This window comes from Opisthorchis viverrini, assembly GCF_000715545.1.
Source record: "Opisthorchis viverrini unplaced genomic scaffold opera_v5_2, whole genome shotgun sequence".
NCBI classification, from domain to species: Eukaryota; Metazoa; Platyhelminthes; class Trematoda; order Opisthorchiida; family Opisthorchiidae; genus Opisthorchis; species Opisthorchis viverrini.
Window position 1 is genome coordinate 3,208,606 of NW_008751658.1, and position 24,699 is coordinate 3,233,304.

The window sequence follows — 24,699 nt, forward strand, 5'->3', positions numbered from 1 at the left end:
GTTATAAAACGCCTAACACAAGTGTCCAAACAAATTTACAAATGTGCGCATCGTATGTCCACCATATGCTGAGTTGACCCTTCCACCATGACTGCTAGTGTACCTCTTTATATCTAACTTTGTCTCCCCCAAATACCCACTCAAGTCAGCCGGCTTATTTGTCCAAAGATCTGGCGCCCAATTTTTTTAAAAAAAAATAGACTATCAATCTAAGTTATTCGAAGCTAAAGTATGAAGTATGATCATATCACACTGTTGCTGAGTATCACTCATCCATCATGCACGTCGGTTTGAAGACAGTGTGCTTAATCGGATGTCAAAAGATGGGCAATAGGAATTTCCGGTTTCTTCGGTCTAACGACAATCGAACGTGCGCTGTCGTGAGTTGGGCTTAAGAGCAACACCAAGTGAAAGTGGCGATTTAATCAGGTAAAACGCGAAACTCACACTTGCGTCAGCTATGATTGATCATGTCAAAACTAACACAACTGCTTACTCAAAGTACAGTACTCCCCTTTCGGTGACATTCAGTGTAACGATTCTACCTCCAATTAACCGTATAGCACTAGAAAAACCTAACTATCATGGAAAACTTTAAACCAGCGTAGTGAAACAAGACACCATAATCCTACGTTCCGATAGGAATCCTTGATAAAGGTTGATCATAGCAACCGAAACATCACGTCTTATTCCACTACACTATGTTTTGACTTTGAAAGTTTCCGTATTATGCACCACATACCGCCCAATCATTTTAAGAGCATCCCAGGTGAGTTTGGTCCAGAACCGTTAAACCAACTATCGTTGTCTTGAAACTTGTTTCCTCTAAATTACTGACGCCTCTCAAATACGACGGGGTAAAGTCGTGTCTGCGGATTGTCGATCTGGGTCCGTAAGTCAGCCGCGGATTCTGGCGTTTTATCGTTCTTATACTGATAACAGGTTGAACTGCGTTATGGATTTTGGATGTCCTTCATTACACGAGCATGTCACCACATTAACATGTCTAATGCAATTTGTCAGTGAAGCATTTAAAAGGAATTTGTAACTGGAAACGCTGGTCGTACTGGAAGCGAATCTTCACAAAAAGAGTCTGTAGGATGAGGACTGACTGCGTTATACTTGTTATCTGTCCAATTCTTGTCGAACCGCATCGTACCTGCTTGTGTTTCATGGCCCTTGTTGTTTTACGTTCTCCTTATTCCAACCCCCAAAACAGCTGTTCCTCACTCAGTTGATCTTTTGTCTTGCACAACAATGGATGTTGCCCACCTTGCGGAACAGTGTGGCTCCGATTTCCCAATCTGACTTTAGCCAGATTGTTGAGCGCTGTCTGAAGCTTGCCATTCCCAACCACCTGATTTGGCTTCTTTTCTTCTACGCCTCCTTCCACTCCCTATTCAACGCGGTCGGGGAGCTAATGCGATTTGGTGACCGATTTTTCTATAGTGACTGGTGGTAAGTCCCTTTTTTCTATTGCCACCCAATCAACCATTCCGTGGTAGTCCTTTATTTCGTCACTCGTTGGGGTTATTGATTGGGCGTTATGTATTTCCTTGCAGTCTTCAAGCCAGAGTAATTTTAGGCGGTAAATTATTGAGTGGGCACTGTGAAAATAAGATCATACTCGTCGTGCGGAGCCAGAATCACTTTTGATGAGAGCTTGAACGATTCAGGTTGGTGTTTGGTGTCACCAGAAGCATGTTATAGATAGTGACCAAACAACCTATCGTGGTCACCTCATCGTAGCTGATTTATCCCCAAAACAATTTACTGCGAGTTACTTTATCGGTAAATCAATTAACTGAAGGTTCATTTATCACTGAGTCACTTTTTGTGGCCAAGAGCGAATCCAACAAGCCTCTCGCGGTCAGATAAGTATGACTCGACCGTTGTACTTTCGTGTGATCTGTGCTCTGGACCCATTCTACCCAGGAATTGGAGAGTAAAACAAATCAGGATTTTTGAGTACTATCAGCTAAGTGAACATCGAAAGTGCGCGGAAGCCAAAACAATAGTCGGCTGGGCCATCTAAGACCGTGTGTCATCCATCACCAACATACCATGTGCCGCACAGTGTCATGACGGGCTGGTCGCCATTTGTAGATACATGGTGGGTTTCTCTAATCCCTGGGTCACTTCGGTTTCCATGCGCCGTCAACCTTGCTTAGGTTCGTCGTACTGAATTCATTCGAGTAGAAACAAATCCGATAACTGACGCATGTAGTATTTGGTCTGGGTCGTTCGGGTTCTTGGGTGTCACCAATTTTGTATCCTGGCGGTGAATTGGACTGCGGTTCACCGCTTTTGCAACAAACTGGAGTACGGCAGTTTATCCGGCGACCGGTTAGCCTGCAGTGAATTAGTTTGACGGTGAATTGGCTCGCATTGATCTGGTAGATTACCGTTTTTAACGTCAGAGAAATATGAGCTTCGCATGCCGTTTATCGCTCAATCAAACGTAGGAAGGCAAAACCCCAAAGGCACGTTTAGCACTAAGTCCTGCTGTTCTGGTTTCTATTGTCTAACTGGATGGGAACCGAGACCAGATATACGACTAACATCCAGCGACTTGATGGGTGTTTCCGTCCCTATATCTTTGTTTTTTATCGAGGTTTTCGCTTTCAATACACTAAAAAACAAGCGCGGAACGATTGCTAAAGGTCCAGATGCAGGTCATTGCTGGTTTCCTTCTCTTTGGGGCTCATCAAGTAGGCGTAATCCGTGGAAGCTAAGGCGGTTAATCCGTGAATCGTTTAGAGTTTGACCGATGTTTGCTCATACACATGATGAAAGTTCAGGATTTGGAGACTCGATGAAGTTCCTCGTAGTTAATAGTGCATCAATTTTCTTTTGCACAGTGTGCAGTACATAGGCTTCATCGAGGTCTCTGCGAAAATTTTCAAAGAGGTTTCTCTTGTTCCTGAAATAAGTGGTATGGGAGGTTTTGAACAGTCGTGACCGATCTTTTGACAAAGTACACTCCAGTTGAACCTGATGTTTCTGATTTATAAGCACGATTCTCTCTATCCCTTTATATATATATACATATAATATGTATAAAATATGCATATATATCAGCCTTAACAGATATATACCTTAACAGACATCTTCAGCGAAGTAGCACAGATTTCATGAACGATGGACTAATGTGAAACATGTAGAGCAGGACAAATCCCTATGTGCTCACCAAAGAACGTTCACGCACATTGTTTAAACAAGGACAATTGGATTTCGCACCTGCCATGTAGGACGCCTTCTATTTAGCTTCTGTCTGCCAGTTCGTCTTTGGGCTGGTTCTTCTCCACTGTTGGGAAGAACACATAATAGGAACTGTGGTTTTGACACTTAGTCTCTATGGGGGTTCCGTTTTGAGTTCCCGATACGAAACCCCTGGTCACGTATAGGTTGGATGATTCTGAATATCACGAGAAAACGTTGGGTTAAAGGAACAAGAATGTAGTTTCTATAAATCTCACTACTGCGTACTAATAAGCAAAATTGATCAGTAGGTTCAGAACGGCCGTGGCTCTGCCTGACTCGGAAATCCTGAAAGGTGGGTCAGTCGACCGCCACAGCGAGGACAATTAACTAGGTCATTATTCGATTCGTTGCGTCAATCATTAACGCCGCTCAAGCATGATCATGCTCGCCCGTTCAGACGTCATAATTCAGGTGCATGGTACTTGTGGAGCAGTGGTAACACACTTGCCTTGCAATTCAGATTGACCGGGATTCGGATTCCGATCTGCCAAGGACGAGTACTATCGATGGGCTCCAGCGCGAGCGAAATCTGCGTTCACTGCTTGTCTTCGGATGTGGACTCACCGGAGGAGTTGCACGAAGCAGGGGAAGATGCGAATGGTAAATTACGCAAACGTGCACACCTACCCACCACCTCACTCTCCACTTTAGTGGGATAAATAACCATGGCAGACCAGGGTAGCTCACCGACCCAGTGCAGCGTCCAGGTGTCCGTATACCAGATGACCGACCGGAATGATAGTGTCTGTCGTCCAACCAGTGATCGCTCTGAAGATTCTGATTGGTGGTGCGACTACTTTCATGTGACGGCAGGGTGTCAGATTAGGCTGAGCGGAAGTACGACGAACACGGACGAGCAGCTGATACACTGACACAAACCATTCACATGCCGTTTGGCGTTATGACAAGGTCAGTGACAAGTCAGACGAAAACAAGTGGAAATCGATGAGCACGCTGACGGGCTGAGCAAATGAGTGCGAGTATCAGTAAGCCTTGAGAAAGGTAGACCATGGCAACCGAAACTTCGGATTACAACAACCTATTCCACAACGCTTTTGACTTTCCACTTTAGTGGGATAAATAACCATGGCAGACCAGGGTAGCTCACCGACCCAGTGCAGCGTCCAGGTGTCCGTATACCAGATGACCGACCGGAATGATAGTGTCTGTCGTCCAACCAGTGATCGCTCTGAAGATTCTGATTGGTGGTGCGACTACTTTCATGTGACGGCAGGGTGTCAGATTAGGCTGAGCGGAAGTACGACGAACACGGACGAGCAGCTGATACACTGACACAAACCATTCACATGCCGTTTGGCGTTATGACAAGGTCAGTGACAAGTCAGACGAAAACAAGTGGAAATCGATGAGCACGCTGACGGGCTGAGCAAATGAGTGCGAGTATCAGTAAGCCTTGAGAAAGGTAGACCATGGCAACCGAAACTTCGGATTACAACAACCTATTCCACAACGCTGTGTTTTGACTTTATGAGTAAAGAAAATTCGGTATATTTAAAACTGTTTACGAGATTAATCTTGGATTCTGATAGTAAATAATTCATAGCTAGTGACTTCAGTGGCTATGCTCGTCCTCATATTTCCAAACTAACCGAGCCGCTGTTCACGTTCTCCTACCCCATGAAATGAACAGACCAAGTGGTTAGCGAAATACACTCATTTGCAAACAAATTTGGTTTTGCGAGACTCACCTAGAACCCAGCTGAATCTCTCGTTTGTGGTGTTTCCATGCAACCGCACCAGACCGCCTCATGTTTCAGTCGCTACGATACTCGAGATGTCGCGATATGTGTATATTCGTAATGCACTACTCATAAGACCAAATAGTTGTTTTCCGTCCATAACAGGGAACAATGCTAATGCATCCTCCCGATGAGTAAACATTTCCACGTCTCGCGTAAATGTTCTCGGGCATCTACATAACATTTTTGCGAGATTATCCCACATCAGTGTCTACTGTTTGAGTCCGCTTGTATTATTACGACTTCTCGTGACACTCGTTGTCACTCTGTACTGAAAAGCTGAAAACTGTACAGTTGTTTCATCCATCTTGGGCATGATCAGTGGTGCATATCTCATGAAACCCCAGGGAGTTCGGAACCCGCGACCTTCCAGCCAGTAGTTTGAACATTTAATCGTTCAGCCAGGGACGGCCAAGTCAAGGTCACGAGTTCGAGGCGCCCTGGAGTTTCGTGAAATTTGTACTGCTGATGTTTCTCCATGAATAATGAAAAAGCCGTATAGTGGATTTCGGCTTTTCGGCATAGACTGGTTTCAATAACAGAACGAAATCCCCATTAAAATCCTCAAATCTACTCACAGACACTCATTGCCAGTTCCTCCTTAAATGGGGTGTCCTTCCTGTGGGAGATAGTTGGAATCGGCAATGAACGACAATGTATTTCGCGCTTGTTTCGGTATTTAAACCAGAATGTCATGTCTGTCGCGTTGTACATTCGTACCTCATAGCTCTAGTCAGGAATCTTGTGCGAATGGAAGACTTCCTCAACTATACGTGTTCTGTCACCACATTCTTTGGATGGTGATGGCATGCGGCAAATTCTTTTGCTCTTTCTCGATCTCAAATTCAAGGGGGAACTAGTCAGGCTACACAGTAGGCACGTACTTTTTGTGCTTCGAAAAGTAAGAGGAATCTCAGATGCCACATATCAAACAGCATCTTGGAAAAGTCTTTTAAGTAGGAATATGATCGTGATTACCTGAAATCTGAATAGCCCGTGTATGGCGTGCCTTCCATGTCACTTCCAATTGGACCGTTGTAAGATGTTGTTTTCACTTAGCTGACTGAGTCATTTAAGTGTGTGATATGGTAGTACAAAGTCTTTCGCTGCTACAGTACCGTCTTCACAGTCGATTTTAATTTATACTAGCTGTGATATACACTAGGAAGTTTTCGTTGTAACGTTGGTGTTATTGTACAAGGTGACGGTAGTGTGCCCTGCTGAGGCTGGGTTCTGAGTTACCGGGCACCTCAAAGGTGCTTTGTGAGATCGAATCAAATCTCTCCTGGACATCCACACGTTACCCTGGTGCTAGTTCAGGTCCCCTCTTTTTGTCAGGAATCCCGAAACTGTTCCAGCCTTTTGGTCTAAGTGGAATATCCCAGTGCACAGATTTGCTCGCCGGTGAGTAATTCTCAAGTGATTTTCCCCATTATTGTGTGTCCCTGTTCTAGTAAGTCACAATTACGAGCCACTCTCACTTTACATGTATACTGGCCGGCTTGCTTGTATGACCATATGATTCTATTGTAGAGGTAACTTGTTTATGGCCTACAGTGCGTGAATTTCTCGCAACCCAATGGATTCATAGGACGCTAGTTTTAATATTAGCGTGCGGTTAAGCTTAACAACTCGTTTGTGCCGAATAGCACGTGTGAAACGATCACTTCATTCAATCCATTCTGTTTGTCAGGAAACTTGATGCATGATTCCGAAAATCAGACGTGAGCGTAATGGTCCTCTCAGCTTCAGTTCAGATATGATGGAAAGTTAATTTACCATAACTTAACGCACAACCGATCTAACCTCTCATTCAATGATCCAACCTTTATTGATCTGTTCAGTTGGAATACCGAATTACGACTGTAGAAATAAAAAGTAGATCACTCAGCTGTAACACCTGGCGTCTAGCTGCCATGCCACCAGAAGAAGGCACGAAATATGGGATACTGCCAGGTTGTCCAAGCCTAGACAGGAGAAGTCGAGAGGCAGAGGTTGGGTTCGAACCACAGGCCTTCCGGTCAGTAAATTCGCGCTCTAACCACTTGAGCCATCTTGCCCCTTGTAGACTGTAGACGGGTGGTCGAATAACTGATGACTTAGCACAGCTTTTAGATTTGAAATATCTCTTATTAGATCAACCGCCAACGGGCATGAGCCCATAAAGCTACTTGCTTTCGAGAAATATCTTTCGAGCTTCTTTGAAAAAACCATCCACTAAGTTGGTGCCCTTGTGAAACTGGTTTCAACTGAATTTCCGCTTCATGATAAAACAGAGACTCGTATCTTCAAGGAAATTGTCGTCATATGGTGAGAAAGTGATCGCCGACCGGGCACCATATTTTGAATCTACAAGGTCTTAAGAAATGTTACAGTACTACAGGGGGCAACAGAATTAGGACATCTCTGTGCGATTCTCATGCCAGTGGTGTAGCTCCACATTGAAAAGTGGGGTCAGCGGTAACACTTCTTGGCATGAAGAGACGTCTGAGTTATCGTTTAAAAAAATCTCCTCTACCGGGTAACGACTATTCGATTCAGTCTATGGGTGATATGTGAGAGCGGTGCTTGATATGTACGCTGTAACCAAATCTGCTAAGGAGCCCTACAGGACACACCGCAGGTGGTTGGAATGAGAGTAGATAAAACGAATGAGACGGACCTGATAACAAAAGGGTCCGATGGTGAGCAAACATGGTTATTCTGTGCGGATCAAAGCTCACACGTACGGTACTGGATGCACGGTACCCGAGCTTCAAAATGAAGCAGGAACGAAGGCTTCGAATCGGGAAAGAGATTGTCTTNATGTGAGAGCGGTGCTTGATATGTACGCTGTAACCAAATCTGCTAAGGAGCCCTACAGGACACACCGCAGGTGGTTGGAATGAGTAGATAAAACGAATGAGACGGACCTGATAACAAAAGGGTCCGATGGTGAGCAAACATGGTTATTCTGTGCGGATCAAAGCTCACACGTACGGTACTGGATGCACGGTACCCGAGCTTCAAAATGAAGCAGGAATGAAGGCTTCGAATCGGGAAAGAGATTGTCATAGGTCAAACAGTTGCAAATATCTCAGATCCTCCACTAAAAGTGGTTAAGTCTTGCAGCCCTACAATAACACAGTCCGCACTGTATCGGATATCCCTTAATAGCTAATAGTAGGCCTTTTTGATTTCACAGATGGCGCAAATTGGCAAACTCAATACTGGCCTCTGAGATCCATGCTCTGACTTCGCTTGTTACGCTACCGTCTGAACTTCTGCGACTTCCGAGATATGTACAGTGGTTCACAATTTCCAGTGTCACTCACCGAATTCATGGAAGCATGGTCAAAGACTGACCTTGAACTTTTCGATGCTCAACACATGCTGAGGGATCAGGTGACCTCGGTCAACTTTCCTAGTAATACTGGCGCTCTGTGCTCTTCATTTCAGAAATGGAAGCAATACCGCCTGCATATTCTAGATCGATAAAGTTCTCAATCGGAGAGATCTGAACACTAGTGTTCGGTGTATTACCTTATCGATAGACCGAAAATGGGACTACACTGTCAAACGCCATTGCTTTATAGCAAAGCTTTCGGCTAGTTACCCACACACCAACACCCAGAAATATGTAAGTACAAACAACGGATAAGACTCATGAACTCTGGGGCATACCCCGTTGCGCAAGCGTGTTAAGAAGGGACCGGTTGACTTAATCGAATGGGCTCCTAAATTCAGGGAAAACCAAAGCTATAGGTTATCTAAATGCATTCGGTTGCCGTAACACTTGACGGCGTTTAAAATGCGATTCACCCAATTCCTTCCCGGTCAGGATCCTTTTTGTTCTCCCTACTCACGCGCCCCCATAAAACGACGTAAAATAAGTGACGCGAAGAGTCTGGTTACAACGGCAGTCAGGATAATTCCTCTCTAATTGTCACACTCGCCGAGAACACCCTTTTTAAAAATAAGTACCACTATCGACTTAGCCCAGTTGCAGGAAAAGGGCCTTCCCTACCCCCGGATAGAGTCATAAAAGTTGGGATTTCGTCTCCATTCTTACAAAGAATATGGATGTTAGCCAGGGCCATCAGCTTCGTAGCTCTTGAGTGTGAAAATCAGGATTACTCATTGGATGTTAGAGCCGACCTTGACTTGACGGCCTGCATACGTGTCGCTGATGGACTTACACAGCCCATCCATATTTCATTTCGTACAGCTCCAGAGTAGTTACCAAAGTGCCCTAATGTGTGAATATTGATCATTAATTCTTCATATGTTTTGAAATTTCGCCATCAAGTCACAAGTGTTTCACCTTTGTCACCAGTTCCCATATTTCGGTAAGGCTCAACACCCACGCCGAATAGTTTCATAAATGCCTATACCTTTCCTATAGGTTTGACGGATACTTTTAAGTATGTTTCTGTCGCAAAAAGCCGCCATGTGAGACTAAGTTGAGACTAAGTTTCACCGACCATGACGCACACGGAAGACAGTATGATATATTATCCTTTCCAGTTAGATTTGATTTGTCCCGCATAGTGCCACTCGCTAGTTTCGGATACCCAGTTTCATCATCCTCCACAGTTTCTACAGGTCTCCCTGTAGTAGACGCATCTCATCTGCTCACACCGGGTCGCCGTCAGTTCAACTGCCATGAGCTGACGTTGCTGTCAATGTACCCGCGCACAACTCTTGAGCTGCAGTAACACACACATTACGTCCGAGTGACTCACTCTAACCGACGCGTACATAGGAGAACCAGGCGAATCGTTTGATAGTGACGTATTCTATGGTATTTATGAGTTCTAACTGCACCCAACTGGTCTTGATGTGTTGAAGTTCATAAGCCTAGCGTGTTACGCAAGTGGTAGCCGCGTAAACCAAAATGGATGAGAATTTGTAGTGTACAGGTCGTCGAAAATTGTCAGCCGGCGAGTGATATGAGGAGGGCATTGAACTTTACTCACCTCTATGGTTCTGCCGGTGCCTTTTCCGAAATTGACTGAGGGGGCGAGTGGTTATTTCGGAAGAAACACGGTTGCGAGCACTTGCGTGCCCGATGTCCGAAGGCGCTATGGTACCAGCAGTGACCATTTCCCGTGGAGGGTGAATGTGGTCGAGAAAGCGAGCGTGTACGTGACTGCTCATGGCGAACGATTGACTTCTACCTGTTTGGTTAACTTTCCAAAACGCTCGTGAAAAGTGGACACAACAACTGGTGTATCTACAGAAGAAATACTAGAAGAGCACGGTTGAATTTCCAGTATCTTATCTGCTATGCTGGCAAGTCCAGAGAGGTGAATACCTTCTGAATTGGAAGCGAGAATTTATTGTAAATGGTTGGGTAAACGTTTCGGAAAAAGCTGCTTAAACAAAGCACCATCGATTTTGCAGTTCCTCATGATGCTGTAAAGTCGTCGTAATAGTTGAGATGGGATAGAGCCATCAATAGATTCCCCGCTAAGTAGTTGTTTGGGTCGTTTATGTTCGGATAAACTGCAGCGTTTAATGATGACAGTACTTAATTGCGTATAAGGCTTGATGCCGTCAGGGTCCATTAATATGTCGCGTAAATCGGCTGCGATTTCGGGAGGGAGTACTGCAAGCACATGGTGATACGTTGCATGCTCTTGCGTGATTATGCGAGGGTGATGTAGAAAATAGCGTCCTCGTAAAAAAAAACCACAGCAATCACATGCGAAACATTTAGGTCAGTAGGTCAATTACCACAGAAATATCACAAGGAGTCTTATTATCTGGCCTGTCCAAGCGGAGCTTCATTTGTTTCCGTATCAATGGGGCTGTGAAGTCCACTTGATTCTGCTGCATAATTGAACGTAAACCGCCATTCCATTGATGTGGCGCTAAAAAAATGGTTGAAGTCCGTTGCAATTAATAAATTTGAACAAGAGAGAGTCTTGGAAACTGATTGCTATGTCAGCGTTCACTGCAACTTTAATTCGGCTGATCGAAGCTCAACCGACAGGTTGATGACTAGTGAGGACCCATGCGAGCAAAAGAGATCCCTTTGAGATTTGGTGCTCCGGCTTGTTGTATGAGCTTCTTTAGACGGAAAAACTGAACAGTGAGCGGTTGAACTTCATAAGACAGCGGCAACTTAAAAGTATTCACAGTAGTTGGGTAGCAAATCGACTATTGGTCGCATCCGGGAATCGGAGACTCTTCCAGATCTTCCTGCAGGTAGCAGTTTGCATCGGGCGGTTAGGCGAAGTACCAAGGCATGTAAGGACCACCAGTTTCCTGCTGCACGTCAGAATACCGAAACCAAACATTTGGTTAACTACTTGTTGTAGCTCCTCGCGGAAATAGGATCGTCGACCGCTCTGACGGAGAGACTCTTTAGAGAGCCTTTGGAACGAGTCCTCGCAAACCTAGATGATACTTGCTCTGAAATGCAAAGCGTCACGGGAGCAAGGGTAACAGCCTAAATGCATTATGCTGCCGATTCTGGGTGAAGAGGAATGAGGTTTTGATTGCACATTTGGTGCCGCGACCGCTGAACCTGCCTCGAGAACATCGCTAATGGCATCTCCATGGAAAGAACGGAACTTTGTCTTGGAGAATAATCATGATGTTACTCGGGAATTTGTGTACTACCGACGGTGCCAGCTCCGCAAAGATCTTGGTTAAAGATGTTTCTGGTCTGTGCACAGGTAAGTGCATAAATCAGGGCAGCAGCAGCACTGCATTGTCAGAACCACTAGAAAGTTCTATGGGCCTGGTCACCGTTTGAGATTGCCCCTCCCTTGCACCTCCAAATGCGATCTGTAGTCGGCAGATCTCCATGGTGTTCGGCGACTGTCATGCGGTCCTTACCAATAACCAAGTGTAGCAACACTAAATAGGAGTAAGTGTTCTCGTGATGTGTAAAATCTCCCTTTGGCTTGTTAACGCTTGACCTATGGTATCACCAATAGACTCATGAAGCAATTTTTACGGGTTGCAGTTGCCAAGATTCCCCACGTTTAGAGAACACTACCACCAAAGCCTCGTTACCCCATGTGCAACAGCTGTTACAATATGGTCGGTACTCTCGTGCCATGGCGGGGAAAGTATGACTTCCGCAAGTGGTACCCCGGTAGCTGCCACTACTGATACATTCATTTAGAACGTTATTGCTAATAAGTGGTACCACAATTTATTGAAATTTTTCCGTCATTAAATATGTCCATTATCTGCTATGCTGGCAAGTCCAGAGAGGTGAATACCTTCTGAATTGGAAGCGAGAATTTATTGTAAATGGTTGGGTAAACGTTTCGGAAAAAGCTGCTTAAACAAAGCACCATCGATTTTGCAGTTCCTCATGATGCTGTAAAGTCGTCGTAATAGTTGAGATGGGATAGAGCCATCAATAGATTCCCCGCTAAGTAGTTGTTTGGGTCGTTCCAGGCTTACCGATTTATTTGTTTTATGTGCCCTTCTCTGCCTTTTAGACACATCTATCTACCTCTGCTTGGCTTTGGTCTCACTCGTTCGCAGGCCGGTATTGTGGTTTTTTTCATCAGTGCGGTGCTGCACGAATTCCTCATTTCCATACCTCTAAAAATGCCTCATATGTGGGCGTTTTTCGGCATGCTAAGTCAAATGCCGTACGCACAACTGGTCAAGCGTCTCTTCCCGAACGGTGGTGCATGGGGTAATGTGGCGGTGTGGATGACGCTGATTATTGGTCAACCTCTGGCCATGTTGTTTTACTTCCATGACTATTATCTGGTCCACTATGTCACCCCGGAGACACATCAATGAATTATTCGGTTAGCTCCAGCGCTCCCTTCATGCAGGGCTTCCGTGTTCAAACGGAACCAGATTACTGCCCCTCATTTCCCCAGGGAGACCTGCCATTACTTTGTAATTGTCAAGGATATTTTTGTACATCCACTGATTTTTAATTCCATCCTTGTCACTCTGTAGTCTACTCATCGCTTTATTCGTGTCTTATTTTGATTCACAAATACCGCGAGTAAATTATCAGTCTGTTCTGCTTTCATCAGACACAGATCGCACCAGGTCTTGAGCTACGGGGACTAGAAAGTTAAGTTTGTTCTTGACTTAAACTATTCATAGGGACATTGAAAACTTTGGCAGCTTACTAATGAGAAGATCTTAAGAATTGGTAGGCCAAAATCGAGCACGGTTCTCCCCACGCGTGGATGGTGACTTGTTTTTCCAAAGATTGTACCCACTCTAAGTTGTTACTGTCGCCTCTAGTAAACCTATTTTCGGACCAATGGTAACGGGAAAGCTCAAGACAGCGCACCTGGATTCTTCTACCCTGAATCACTGGTGATCAGCATCACAATTGCTGTCAGCGATGAAGGTGAAATTTTCGATGGACAATGAATATTTGGAATGGGTCGTGTAAACTATGCGGGCACAGTTCTCTCAGCGCGCTCTGAACGCATATCAGAGCCGCCCATCAATGGACGTGAGGGTGGGCGTGCTACGCAGTTTTGTGCAACAATTTTCAGCTACTCATGAGTAGCTTTCGCCCGGCAGTCAGCAGTGCTCTCACACCTGGTCATCATCAACGACAGCATGACATCAGTGCTCAACACCAATGCTTCACTGCCGTACCACACCTGGTCACAAATAACGTATCATTTCTTTAACTAGTTAAACCAAGCCCCTTGTTTAGGTCCAAAGGGGTTTAGGGGACCTCGTTGAGATAATTTACGTGAATGCACTGTAGGAGCGAAATTGTTCATCAAAAGACTGATTTTAGGAAAATATAATTTTGAGAAGAAAATTCGGTAGCCGATCGAACCCCGTATTTGTGACAGGAAGGCTGACAGCGGCTGGGAGATGATTTAACATGATTTCTCAGTGTCGATCGTATATACTCCAATTATCCCCCCATAGTACTTGATGCAGCATCTGATCACCTTAATACACTTTCCGAAATGCATGAAAACAGCATTTGGACACTGAAAGTTCAGAATGAGCCAGGTTACCCGAGGCTCAGTTAGCCCACATTAGGTACATTTTTAAAAAGGGCTTGTACCGTTTGAAATATGGGTCGGATGGCTATAAAGCTGTACATTTTACTGTCTACACTCATATCCGTTCAGAGACCACTACAGTTTTTTAGGTAACGCGTTGCCGTTGCATCAGTTCAGGTACGCATTGTGCAGACATTGATATTGAAGGCAGCATCTTGACTAGAAACTCCTAAGCCAGGAAAGGACTGACCGTTGAAATGTGAAACAAGCTTCCCATGAGTTCGAACAACAGAAAATGGGGGCATCCTAATTCAGAATAAAGTAGCCTTCTTCAACGTAACATACTACTTAAAAGGTTGGTGAAAATTAATCGACAGCACACGACCAGTTTCACCCTGTACTCCATCAGGTATGCGCAGTCCTCAAGTTCCCGTCATTCGAACCCAAATTAGACAGAGTTGCACACGAATTTGGTTTTGGCACGAAACTCAACTGAAGCGAGTCGTCATAAACGAGAGATTCAGCTGGATACAGTTGAGTCTCCTGTCAAAATTAAATTCGTGTACAAATGGTAGCGTTTAATCAAAAACGACCAACCATGTAATGTCAGTCAATCAACTCTCCTCTATCTCCTAAGTCTTATGGTCGTGTAAATCTGCAAGGCGGTCTGTATATATATGGTAGAATTGGGTCAACGAGTCTTGTGCTGTGTATGAACAGTCGTTGCACACAAGGAACTCGGTGGGTGCGTTACGAATTCCCATTCACCTGTCGAAGAGGGATAATCAAAATGTTCACCGTGCCTCGTAGTTGATGGTTAAACCACCGAGAACAGACGTACAGCACAAGCTATGTGCAGCCGGTATCTAACAGGCTCATTAACCCACTGCACGTTCTCTGGTATCTCTAATTGTGCCAAGATAGTAGGAGGGCTTTTCGGACGAGTGGGGTGAGTGTGAATATTGCAAATTCCGCAGTACCTACGTCTGATAAAAAAAATCGTCCAGTGGGCTCCACTGTCCGTGGCGCTACCCGACTGGCAGGTCCTCACAGTAGGGTCAGTCAGTTGACACAACCAGGACAATTGCTAAGCCAGTCATCACCCAGGCATGAACACCATCGACTGTTCGGTCATGATGATTCAAGTGTCCAGCGTGGTAGAGTAGTGATAATTCGCTCGCCTCGCATGTTAAATGTCCGGCACTATCAAGGGTATGCGCTTTGGTCGGCTCTGGTAAAAGCGAAACTCGAGTCCAGTTCTTCCCACGATTAGTGAGGACTTACAAGAACAACTGCGACAGGGCATGTGTGGGAATGTTCACACGAGAATTCTACAGGTCCCACAACCAGCTACAACTGTTGTCTAATTGTTTTGTCTGTCGTTCCGTCTGTTGCTGAGCCCTGCGCTCAAAAAAACTAGCAACTTGTGCAGCATTGGATGAGTTCTCCGCAAAATCTTTACATTATTGCCCCTATAACCCCACACACCTGAAGCTATTACAGTTTACATAAGTGATAACCCTCAAAAGTGGTTCCTCGGGCGGGACGATGGACCTTGCGGCCCGTTTTTTACTGAGCTTTTTCGAGCTCCCTTCCAACTGTGGGGGTAATTGAAGTTTCCTTAGGGTGTTGTCTGGTCGGAATGTTAGACGCCAGTCCTGTTAGACACTATGTCACTAAAATGGATTACCCTAGTGCTGCGATTCGAAATAAATGGATAGGCACACTGGAGGACAAGTTGAAAACCCTCAGTGAAATTTTCTCAACTGCCTCGTAATACTAAGAAACTGTAAGTAGCTCAGAAGAGAGGGGAATTCAGACGATAAGTGAAATTCCCCATGAGGAGTCTTCAGTCGAGTAGCTGGTCAACTCGTGACCGCGTGATGTGAACTCCGTAGATGAATGGCCATTGAAGCTATATCCGAAATCCGAGATCGCCGTAGATCGGTTTAGTTTCAAACGCTAACCGGGGGTTCGAATCTTTCAGGGTCAAACAGCTATACTGTGCTTCACAGCTTTTCAGCACAGGCAAAAGCTCGAGTGATCAGTAGAATTCTTGTTCACATCACTCTCGCTTAAATAATCGTCCTCCTGTCCTGGTGCGTTAGATCTAGCTTATCTGTACCAAAGCGGACATGCATTGTATTACAGTTTCGCTCTTGCTAGAGGTCATCGGCAATATATCCTTGACCGTGTTGGAAGATATGTGGTATGCGATGCGAGTGTGTTACCAATACTCCATTTTCACTCACTGCATGCACTCGAACTGTCATGTATGAACAGGTGAACGTGTTCACGCTTGAGCAACCTGATTCCGTTTCCAAACGCCTCGAACTCCGTAACGTTCTGGTTCTGCCTATCCATTACCTCCAGTGTACTAAATCCATATTGTCTGTACAGTAGTATCAGGCATCAATCGTCCAAGTTTTGCTCCCTGAAACCAGTCATCTCTGGCATCACAAAGTGTGTCGAAATTTCCGAGTAAAGCCGTCCATTGGACCTGAGAACTTCTAGCCCAAATAGTTGCAGTGCTCCGCACAAACCTCCTTGTTCGGCGTTTGCGACATAAAGATATTGTTCGACCCGCATCTTTGTTCACTCATGCCCTTCTGAGCTCTCTCACGATGGGTAACTAGAAGTTGATTGGCCCCATATGTCATCGACCTAAACGAGGATAAATATTCAGGAGGGCCGTCTCGGTTAGCAGCTTCCAGATCTACCCTTCTACATATTTATGCTCCATTGATGGCTACGTGAGTCGTCTCTCTGAAGCACCTATATGAGTTCCAAGCCTGGTCACACTAAGCGGACCAACGTTATTCACATTCCACTCTCGCGATCCAGATTCAAGAGCTTGTGACGGCTGAAAGTCCCCTAGTTAAGTAATCTTCTTATAGAAAATATCTTCATTCTGTTCGGTAAGAGAGCTGAATAATGATCAATTTAAGGAAATTAAATGAACAGCTATAGCGTTCTGTCAGCATATACAGCATGTAGTTCCAAAGCTCAGCTCTAACGTCACTTGCCTCAGTTATTTCGTCAGACCGAAAGCATGCAGGCGGTAAATCTGACGAGTGTAAGAATTCCTAATCTGGCTAACTGAGCGCTACGAAAGCGCATGAGATTGATCGATCCTGAAAAGAAAATGTGAAAACCTTTTGCTGAAGATTTACAGACTACTTCACCCATACTAAGACGGATGCTTGGGCAGTTTCACCAAACAATAGTGGTCATATTACTTGACTGGATGGCTGGCTTTGACTCCTAAAAGCTTCAAACTTTATTGCAATGTATGGCAAGTAGATTGGTACCATATGGATTACTGTCTCTTTTCACTATTCTGGGCGTACACGGGTCTATTGGAAGCTTTCGCTTAAATCTATTACTCTCCTCCCTCCATTGGTCAAAGGTTAGAGGCCTCATCGGTTTTTGATGTACTTAAGAATAAAACCCACTTCGGGAATTTATCGATCAACATGAGATACGTGGAAGTCATACTTTTTCAAAGACCGAACCCTCCGTGATTGCGGCTTATTTTCCATAAGTAGATTTGCCATATCAGTTAGTCTGTATGTCGTAGTTGAAGAATATGAAGCGCTAACTCAAGATTCATCTGCATCCTTTTGACCACAGGCTAGTCAGCTGAAGTGGTCGAAAAATGTAACAACTTATGCATAAAGCCAGTATGCCAATTCTCAGTGTCCCTTATAAAAATTAACACCTTCGTAATGGATACGACTCTGAGTGACGTGTCTCCTTTCGTCGTGATCCCCGATAGTTGAAATGTACTCCTTATACTTACACAGAAAGCCCTCCGCTACAGAACTGGCTAATTTATCTCTAGATCACCAGGTTAACAATCACAGAAAATGACCACCAAATGTAGCACATAATCCAGCCACAAGTTACAATAGACATGACGAGTTGGTTCGATCAGTTTTCAAAAAGACAACGCCTCTGAATTTGCGATACGATCAAACTATGCATCAAAGCTGCTGAACGCAGATAAAGCATCACTGAGTGGGCGGTCAAGAGTCAACATTATGTTGTGATATTGGGGGCAAGATGGCCCAAGTGGTTAGAGCGCGAATTTACTGGATGGTGGGTCCGTGGTTCGAACCCGACCTCTGCCTCTCGACTTCCCCTGTTTAGGCTTGGGCAACCTGGCAGTATCTCAGCCCTCGTGCTTACTTCTGGTGGCATGGCAGTTAGGCGCCGAAAGGGTGCTACAGCTGAACGATTTTTTTGTGATATTGAAGAACATCTTCATCACATTATTATTTGCGTTTTTTCGGTTCTTCAGTGTAGCTAGCCAGTGTGAAAAGTGGTGGGTGAACCAAGAGGACACAGTCCAATAAGTACACAGACATATGTCACTAATGCATCATTATATCTGCGATCCAGACTGAATTGTCAGGTTTAAATATTTCAACAAACACTGCGGCCCGTCATTGAATATATCGTAGGACACCAGAGTTTTCGTTAAGCAGGTGCAGAAGATGCAGGAGATGCTTTATATTTCCCGGCACTCTGATGCAGAAATGCCCTCCCGCACAGGCAGCTTCGCACTGGTTTCATTTTTTGTAGACAAAAACGATGTCACTAAAGCTAAGATAGTAGTATTGTGTAAAAACTCCTGACAACATAAATGAAGACAACCGTGGATCGCATATAACATGTGTATTTTGCAATTTCGTTAACTTTATACTATTTTCGCCTACCACTGTTGTTTACTCCTTGTTAGTCTATTTTTCACCTTCGCCTTGATGCCTATCAATGAGAAGCTTGAGTGTATACATTTCCTCTCGTACCCATCGGCTCAGTCTGGCAGTAGTCCGAAAACTTGCATAGAGGACCGAATTACATGGGAGGAATGTAATCCTTTTTTTGTCCGAAAACTGCAATACATCATTTACATTGTCATTCTCAACTGTCTAAACATTTTCATCCTTATCCATTGTTGGTCGCAGGCAAAAACAGCTCAATAAGCAGATAGCAGTAAGGTGACTAGCCGACCAGTTCTGGATGCGACAAATGCTAGGATTACCCGAGAAAGACGATGTATGGAGTGCTAATTTTACTCACGGCATTATCGTTCAACACTGAGACAGTACAATCCGATGGCCAGTTTGAGGTTAGGAATGGTTCCATAGGTACAACACGAGAATTACTGTTTTGAAAATAAAGATCATGATACAGCAAATATTTGTGCATCTGGAAATCGTAGAGTGCAGAGTGATTCAGTGTGTAAAAAACGGGTTCCTATGAGACATATTGGTCACAAATCTTAGGCGACCTTTAGTCCAGCCGGATCTGGTCAAATCCGGAAAACCTGTGGCTGATTTCCAATGATCTGACCACATTTTTCTTGTTAGTGCTATGAAGTTTGTCAGTACTCAGTGATGTACTCATGGTAAAAGATTTCGTGTTTCACGCTCGGCAACACAGTGCAACCTACCCATAATTATGACGAGTCGGCGTTCGGGCGACTTGGGAAACTGTAGGGCTGTATCGATAACCTGATATTTCATTGCGTTATCTACAGAAACTCTAGCATGCCTCGGCCTTTGTGGGCACCCAAGAGGTCGTTTCGGTTTACCCATATTTATCGCTGCGACAGGACTTTGAGAACAGTAATGTTTCCTCCAGGCGATCAGCATTTCCATGCCTGTGAAGGTAGCAACGCCGCCATCCATCGAGGGAGAACCGGTTATGAAAATTCGGCTTCTGAAATCTACCAGAGGGTGACCGTTAGAGAATTACTGGATACGATCGAAAAAACTCCGGATAACCTGTCTGCAGCAGGGTTTTCTTGAGAAATCTCTCCTCCCGCACTGTCCGACCTAGTTTCATAGTCTCCGCGGTCTGCAGGACGAAGCCTATACCAGATCGCGCTTATGAACTATTGGGGGCATCACCTCGACGATATTGCTTCCACTGTTTATTTGCATAACTTGCATATTTCACTTTCACCACTGAAGACAGTAAATGAAAGGATAACGTATCACAGAATGCACTCTGAGATAGATAAAGGGGACACGATGTTTCAACTACACAAAGCTGTCGTTTATTTCGGAGTACATATGTTGACCTTGACCACAGTAACGTGCGAACCAGGGTATAGATTCCATTCCCCTCGAGAACATACAGTCGATGCAAGTTTATCCAGTTCCCACTTGCAAAGTATTTCTGTAGCCCAGGTTTATCGAGTTGAGCTGGCTGGGAAACATCCAGAACTCAGCGGGCACAGGATGCCGCGGAAACGACGGGGAAAGTCACGCTCACCGCTTTTGAAACAGGCTGCCTGATGCCGCTTGCACGTCCTGATGAACACTGGATTTCCTCATGATCAGCGCCGCTCGCCGATGTCACGAAAACCAAATCAGCCAAATATGACCAGTGCGTTGAGCGCAGATCTCTCGAATGCCGACAGTTTGGAGTTGAATGACTGCCAGGAAACGCTCGTGGATAGATAAAGCCGCGGAAAATGTATAAAGCTTTTGTAACGGGAAATAGTCGATCCCTGTTCCAGCTGATCTGGTCAACTGGTCCAACAGTAAATGTTGGTGGAACAATCTCCAAAAAGGATGTAACCTCACTCGTCTAAAGAGACATCGTGAACGATGGGATAAATAATTTGAGGAACAGCTCATCTGACCCCCATCAGCTTAACTGTTGGGAAAATCGCACGAATCCGGACTGAACGTTGGTACTATCAACCGATCAGTAGCGCGAGATCTTCGTTTAAGTGCGGCATAACAACTCGTTTGGACAAACGGCTACATCAAAGATGAAGAAGCCCTCGTGGCTAACTCGAAGGCTTTACTTCAACATATCTGGGATGAAGGTGAAATAACGACAGGATGTAGTCCTTTGACGGTGATTCCCATATTCAAAAAAGGTTGCAAGAACATCGTGCGAAAATCAGCTGGTATCATTCTTGCGACCAGGGACTTCAATGCGCTCTCTGGCACTATTTTAAGCAGGTTGGCTCATCATCGCAAGTCAGTCAGATCCGCGATAATCAAGTTGGGTTTCGCCGTGATCAGGGTGGCACGGGTCATAGTCTCACTTTGAAATGTGGAAATGCACCAATCTTTCTGACGACAACAATGAAAGTTTTTCGACCTCTGTATTTCGTCAGAAAATATGACAGTGTTTGGCAATTAAAGGCGCCCCTTTTAAATCCCCTTCTCTTATAAAAGCACTGTAGCCCTTGACCTATGGACTTGTACTTGTCTAAGGCTAATTCTATCCCCTCTTTAATACCTCGGGGATCAAAATATTTCCGGGGCACTCACTCACAGGTAGTGGGTAGGCTGAAGATATTGTCAACCTTGAATCAGCGGTAACTAGGCATTAGAGGGCAGTTGACTCTTCGACTGCTGGTGCGAGTTGTCTGTACTGGAAGAAATGCCAGAGCCGAAAGTGAAGCTCAACCACTCATCGCACATCTGAAAGCATTTGTTTCTGTACGTCCAATTAAACAAGACCTCGCGCTGAGAGGATGCTTAACCGTCCTTCGAGTTCACTCATGTACCAACCACGTTGGGATTCAGCCCAATACCACCTGTTGGAAGCCAACACACTCTTGTTCACTGCGAAGGGTTCTTATATGGGGAGAATCAAAGGCTCATCTGAGACACAAAATGGTGATACATTTCACCTGAACGCAAGGCGTAATGACAGGCTATCGTGTCTGTGTACTAACCACCAGCTGCTTCTTAATTTAGAGCTGAACGCTGTTATGCTACCTGTCGTTTTCTTGCAAACGAGCAATGTGGAGCAAAATTGAACGTATATCTACCACTTACTGATGATTAGGCAGAGTCCCTGACTTCCAACCATTCAGGGATACACACCGGATATTCACTCAGGTGTCACAGTTATATTTTCATACACTGATTGAACGAACCTGCTAGCGCCGTATCACAAGCAAGTATGTAGTGTTTCCTTTCCAGTAAGAATTCACGTCCGACGGTGAAGCAGTTGGGAGAAGCTTTAGAAGGTGGTTCTGATAAATTAGCCTAACTTTGGGACCTCCAACATCTAGGCGCTTTGTGCGCCCATTACACCACGACTGTGGAAAAGAACATGGGATCCACACAAGTGTTCCAGTAGGACCGGAGGTCAGTTATCTACCTGCACTACTAAAAACTGTTGAGGATTTCACCAGTTTGAATCCTTGGCTAGCATGCTGTTGAACACCATATAGTCAGACAACCACGGTTATTTCAGAAGTGCACAAAACAGTGCACAGAACCAAGCTGAAACTATCGATCACCGTTATCCGTAGCCATCCAGTCACATCAGCCATCTAGTTGAGTCTCGAATGCGCTAAGTCTGGTCACTTGTACATTCAGATCTCCCGCTTTTGGCTCGCCGTAGCAAGGCATTGAAGGCATCACAAAGGTTGTGCTTGATAGTGTCGGTGCCGTTTGTCTGGGGCGCAAACATACACGGTAAGCAGACAACAATCAACTTTTCGCTTGTGAGAATGCTTCAAAGATATTACCAGACGAGTGAATATCACCAATTATCCAGTCAAGCAGTGATATTTCCGCCCGGTCACTCAGGATGATACAGACCCATGCACAATCTGCCAGAGCGGCCCCTGAATAGCCGGGGGTGCGCAGCTAAATCGAGTGGAGTGAGAGGACAGTTACCTCAATGATTTTGTATCAATCCTGAGTTGTTGTTTCTGACAAGTAACAAAGACCAGTTTCTAATGAGTCCCGTGGAAGCAAAAGCAGCCTGTCCTGTTTGCCTCAGAGTGCAAACATTAAAAGAAATCGGTTAAACCGGATTCGAAGATTGTTATGGAGATGCCTTAGGCTGTCGGCGCCGGCGTTGCGGCCAAGACTGACGCAAGATGAATGGGATGATCAGTTTTGACGGAAGTGCCTACAAGGAGAGGATTATTAATGGCATGGTGTGAAAAGAAAGGAAGTGTATGTGAAAGAGAAGGGATACATCCGCAACACGTGTGACGACCCGGCTAACGCAATATGACGACCACTGTCGCACGACGGTACTTGTGGCTGTGGAAATCACAGGTGTACGTGGACCGGGACACGAACATTGGGACTAGACACAGAGAGGAGAACGACTAGGGTTCTCGAGAAAGGTCTTTGACTCAAAAGCCTGATCAGCAAGCAGCGATCCTCATCGTTGTAAAACCGCACACTTGACCACAGTGGTTATGGGAGCCACAGTTTTGTTAGCCAACAATTCGGGGAGACAGCTACGTATGAAGGTGATAGTCGATATAATTGATTGGTAAATACAGGGTGCCAGCGAAATTTTTATTGGGGAGAGCGGGACGGGAGCTATACACTAAAAGCAACAGCTTGCATGCACAAGTGCCAGAGGGTACGACTAGGCCATGACTGACAATGTCTCTAACCACCGATGTGTCCCCATCCAGGGAGACGCAAATACCAGCGCAAATGAGTTTTCTGGTAATGGCTTTCGTACTCCGTTGCCAAGACGTTGTTTGACTTTCCCTGGCTCGTTACCACTCTTCATGTGGTTGGGCGAAAGGTCTCTTCGAGGAAGTCGGTCAACTGGCATATGGAGCACGTAAACGAGCCAGCGCAACCTATGGGATGTGATCAGTTCGTCAACAATGAGCAAGTTATTATTTAGAAAATCATTCGATGTATTTCAACAGTAATGACCCGATATCCCACGAAATTCGAGAAATGCCCCAAAGACACCGATAGTCAAACTGAAAATTTTCTTCAGCAAACAGCGGCCACGCTTCTGACCCGGTTACTAACATGTAGCGCATCCCGGCATTGGAAACTCGAACAGTGACGGATAGGTTGTCACCCCCAAGCAACAAATGATGCAATTTCAAGAAAGCTGCTCCGGTTCTCCCAAATCTGATGGAAATATCAACTATGGCTAGACCAGCAGGATTGATACAGCCGCCCAGGTAGAAAACGTTTCTACGAATTCAATCGGCTCATCCGCATGACGATACGGTTCGAGCCTACCTAGTCTTGCAGCAGCACTTTACGCTTTGCAAGTGTGAGACGCATGCAAACCCCGACCTCAAGCTCTCACGTTGACGCAGTGGTCGAGCTTCAGTGCTGCAATGACCTCGCGGGTTAGATTGGCGAAACCCAGTTCGACAATATCAGGAATGCTTATGTTGTGCATCAAAAAGAAAAACAGTGAATCACCGTACTGCGGGAAGTCGAGGAGCGAGGCGGTCCGATAATGTTCTCTCCGACAGGGATTTGAAGGCAGTAAGGCGTTTGCTTCGTGCGATTATCTCGTACATATTTATGGAAGCAGCTATGCTTCCATCCCCCGAGGATGGACGGGTTAGAAAAGATCGGCTCTAAAAACCGCACACTGAGCCCCCAAAAGTTGATTGTGATCGTCGGCGCGTTATTCAGTACGGTCGAAATACTTAAAAACAAGACACCTAGTGTGTGTAGCTGCATTAGGGGTGAGACGGTACTGCCTTACCCCCTGCATCCACGGGCCATGGCCGGTTCCCTGCAGCTAAGGTCAGACTATCGAGCCACTAACCCCGCAAAGGACCCCCAAGAAACCCCTAACCACTGCCTCGCGGTTCACGCCTCCGAGTCAGAGAAAAGGGGTAGGGTCTCCGAACAAAACCCTACATCCTCCCACTGCATTGTGAGTCACACTTTCGAGTCAAAGGCTCAAGATGGAGTACCTCAACCATATCCCTCTTTCGGCTCGGA

The 24,699-nt window shown here is 45.3% G+C and overlaps 2 protein-coding genes across 2 annotated transcripts in view; one reads left to right on the top strand and one right to left on the bottom strand.

Annotated features, from left to right (window-relative positions):
- The window catches only part of T265_00228 (hypothetical protein), a gene marked incomplete at both ends in the record, with an annotated part of 42,650 nt that extends 29,656 nt beyond the window's left edge, over positions 1 to 12,994 (top strand). Inside the window, 3 exons of the mRNA XM_009163936.1 lie at positions 1,220 to 1,458; positions 6,363 to 6,428; positions 12,470 to 12,994. Of these exons, the coding sequence (XP_009162200.1) occupies positions 1,220 to 1,458; positions 6,363 to 6,428; positions 12,470 to 12,782 (618 nt within the window). The remainder of the gene's footprint in view (positions 1 to 1,219; positions 1,459 to 6,362; positions 6,429 to 12,469) is intronic.
- Positions 1 to 19,671, bottom strand: part of T265_00227 (hypothetical protein) — a gene marked incomplete at both ends in the record, with an annotated part of 30,784 nt that extends 11,113 nt beyond the window's left edge. The window contains one exon of the mRNA XM_009163935.1: positions 19,434 to 19,671. Coding sequence (XP_009162199.1) covers positions 19,434 to 19,671 — 238 coding nt within the window. The remainder of the gene's footprint in view (positions 1 to 19,433) is intronic.
- Positions 19,672 to 24,699: the final 5,028 nt, after the last annotated feature.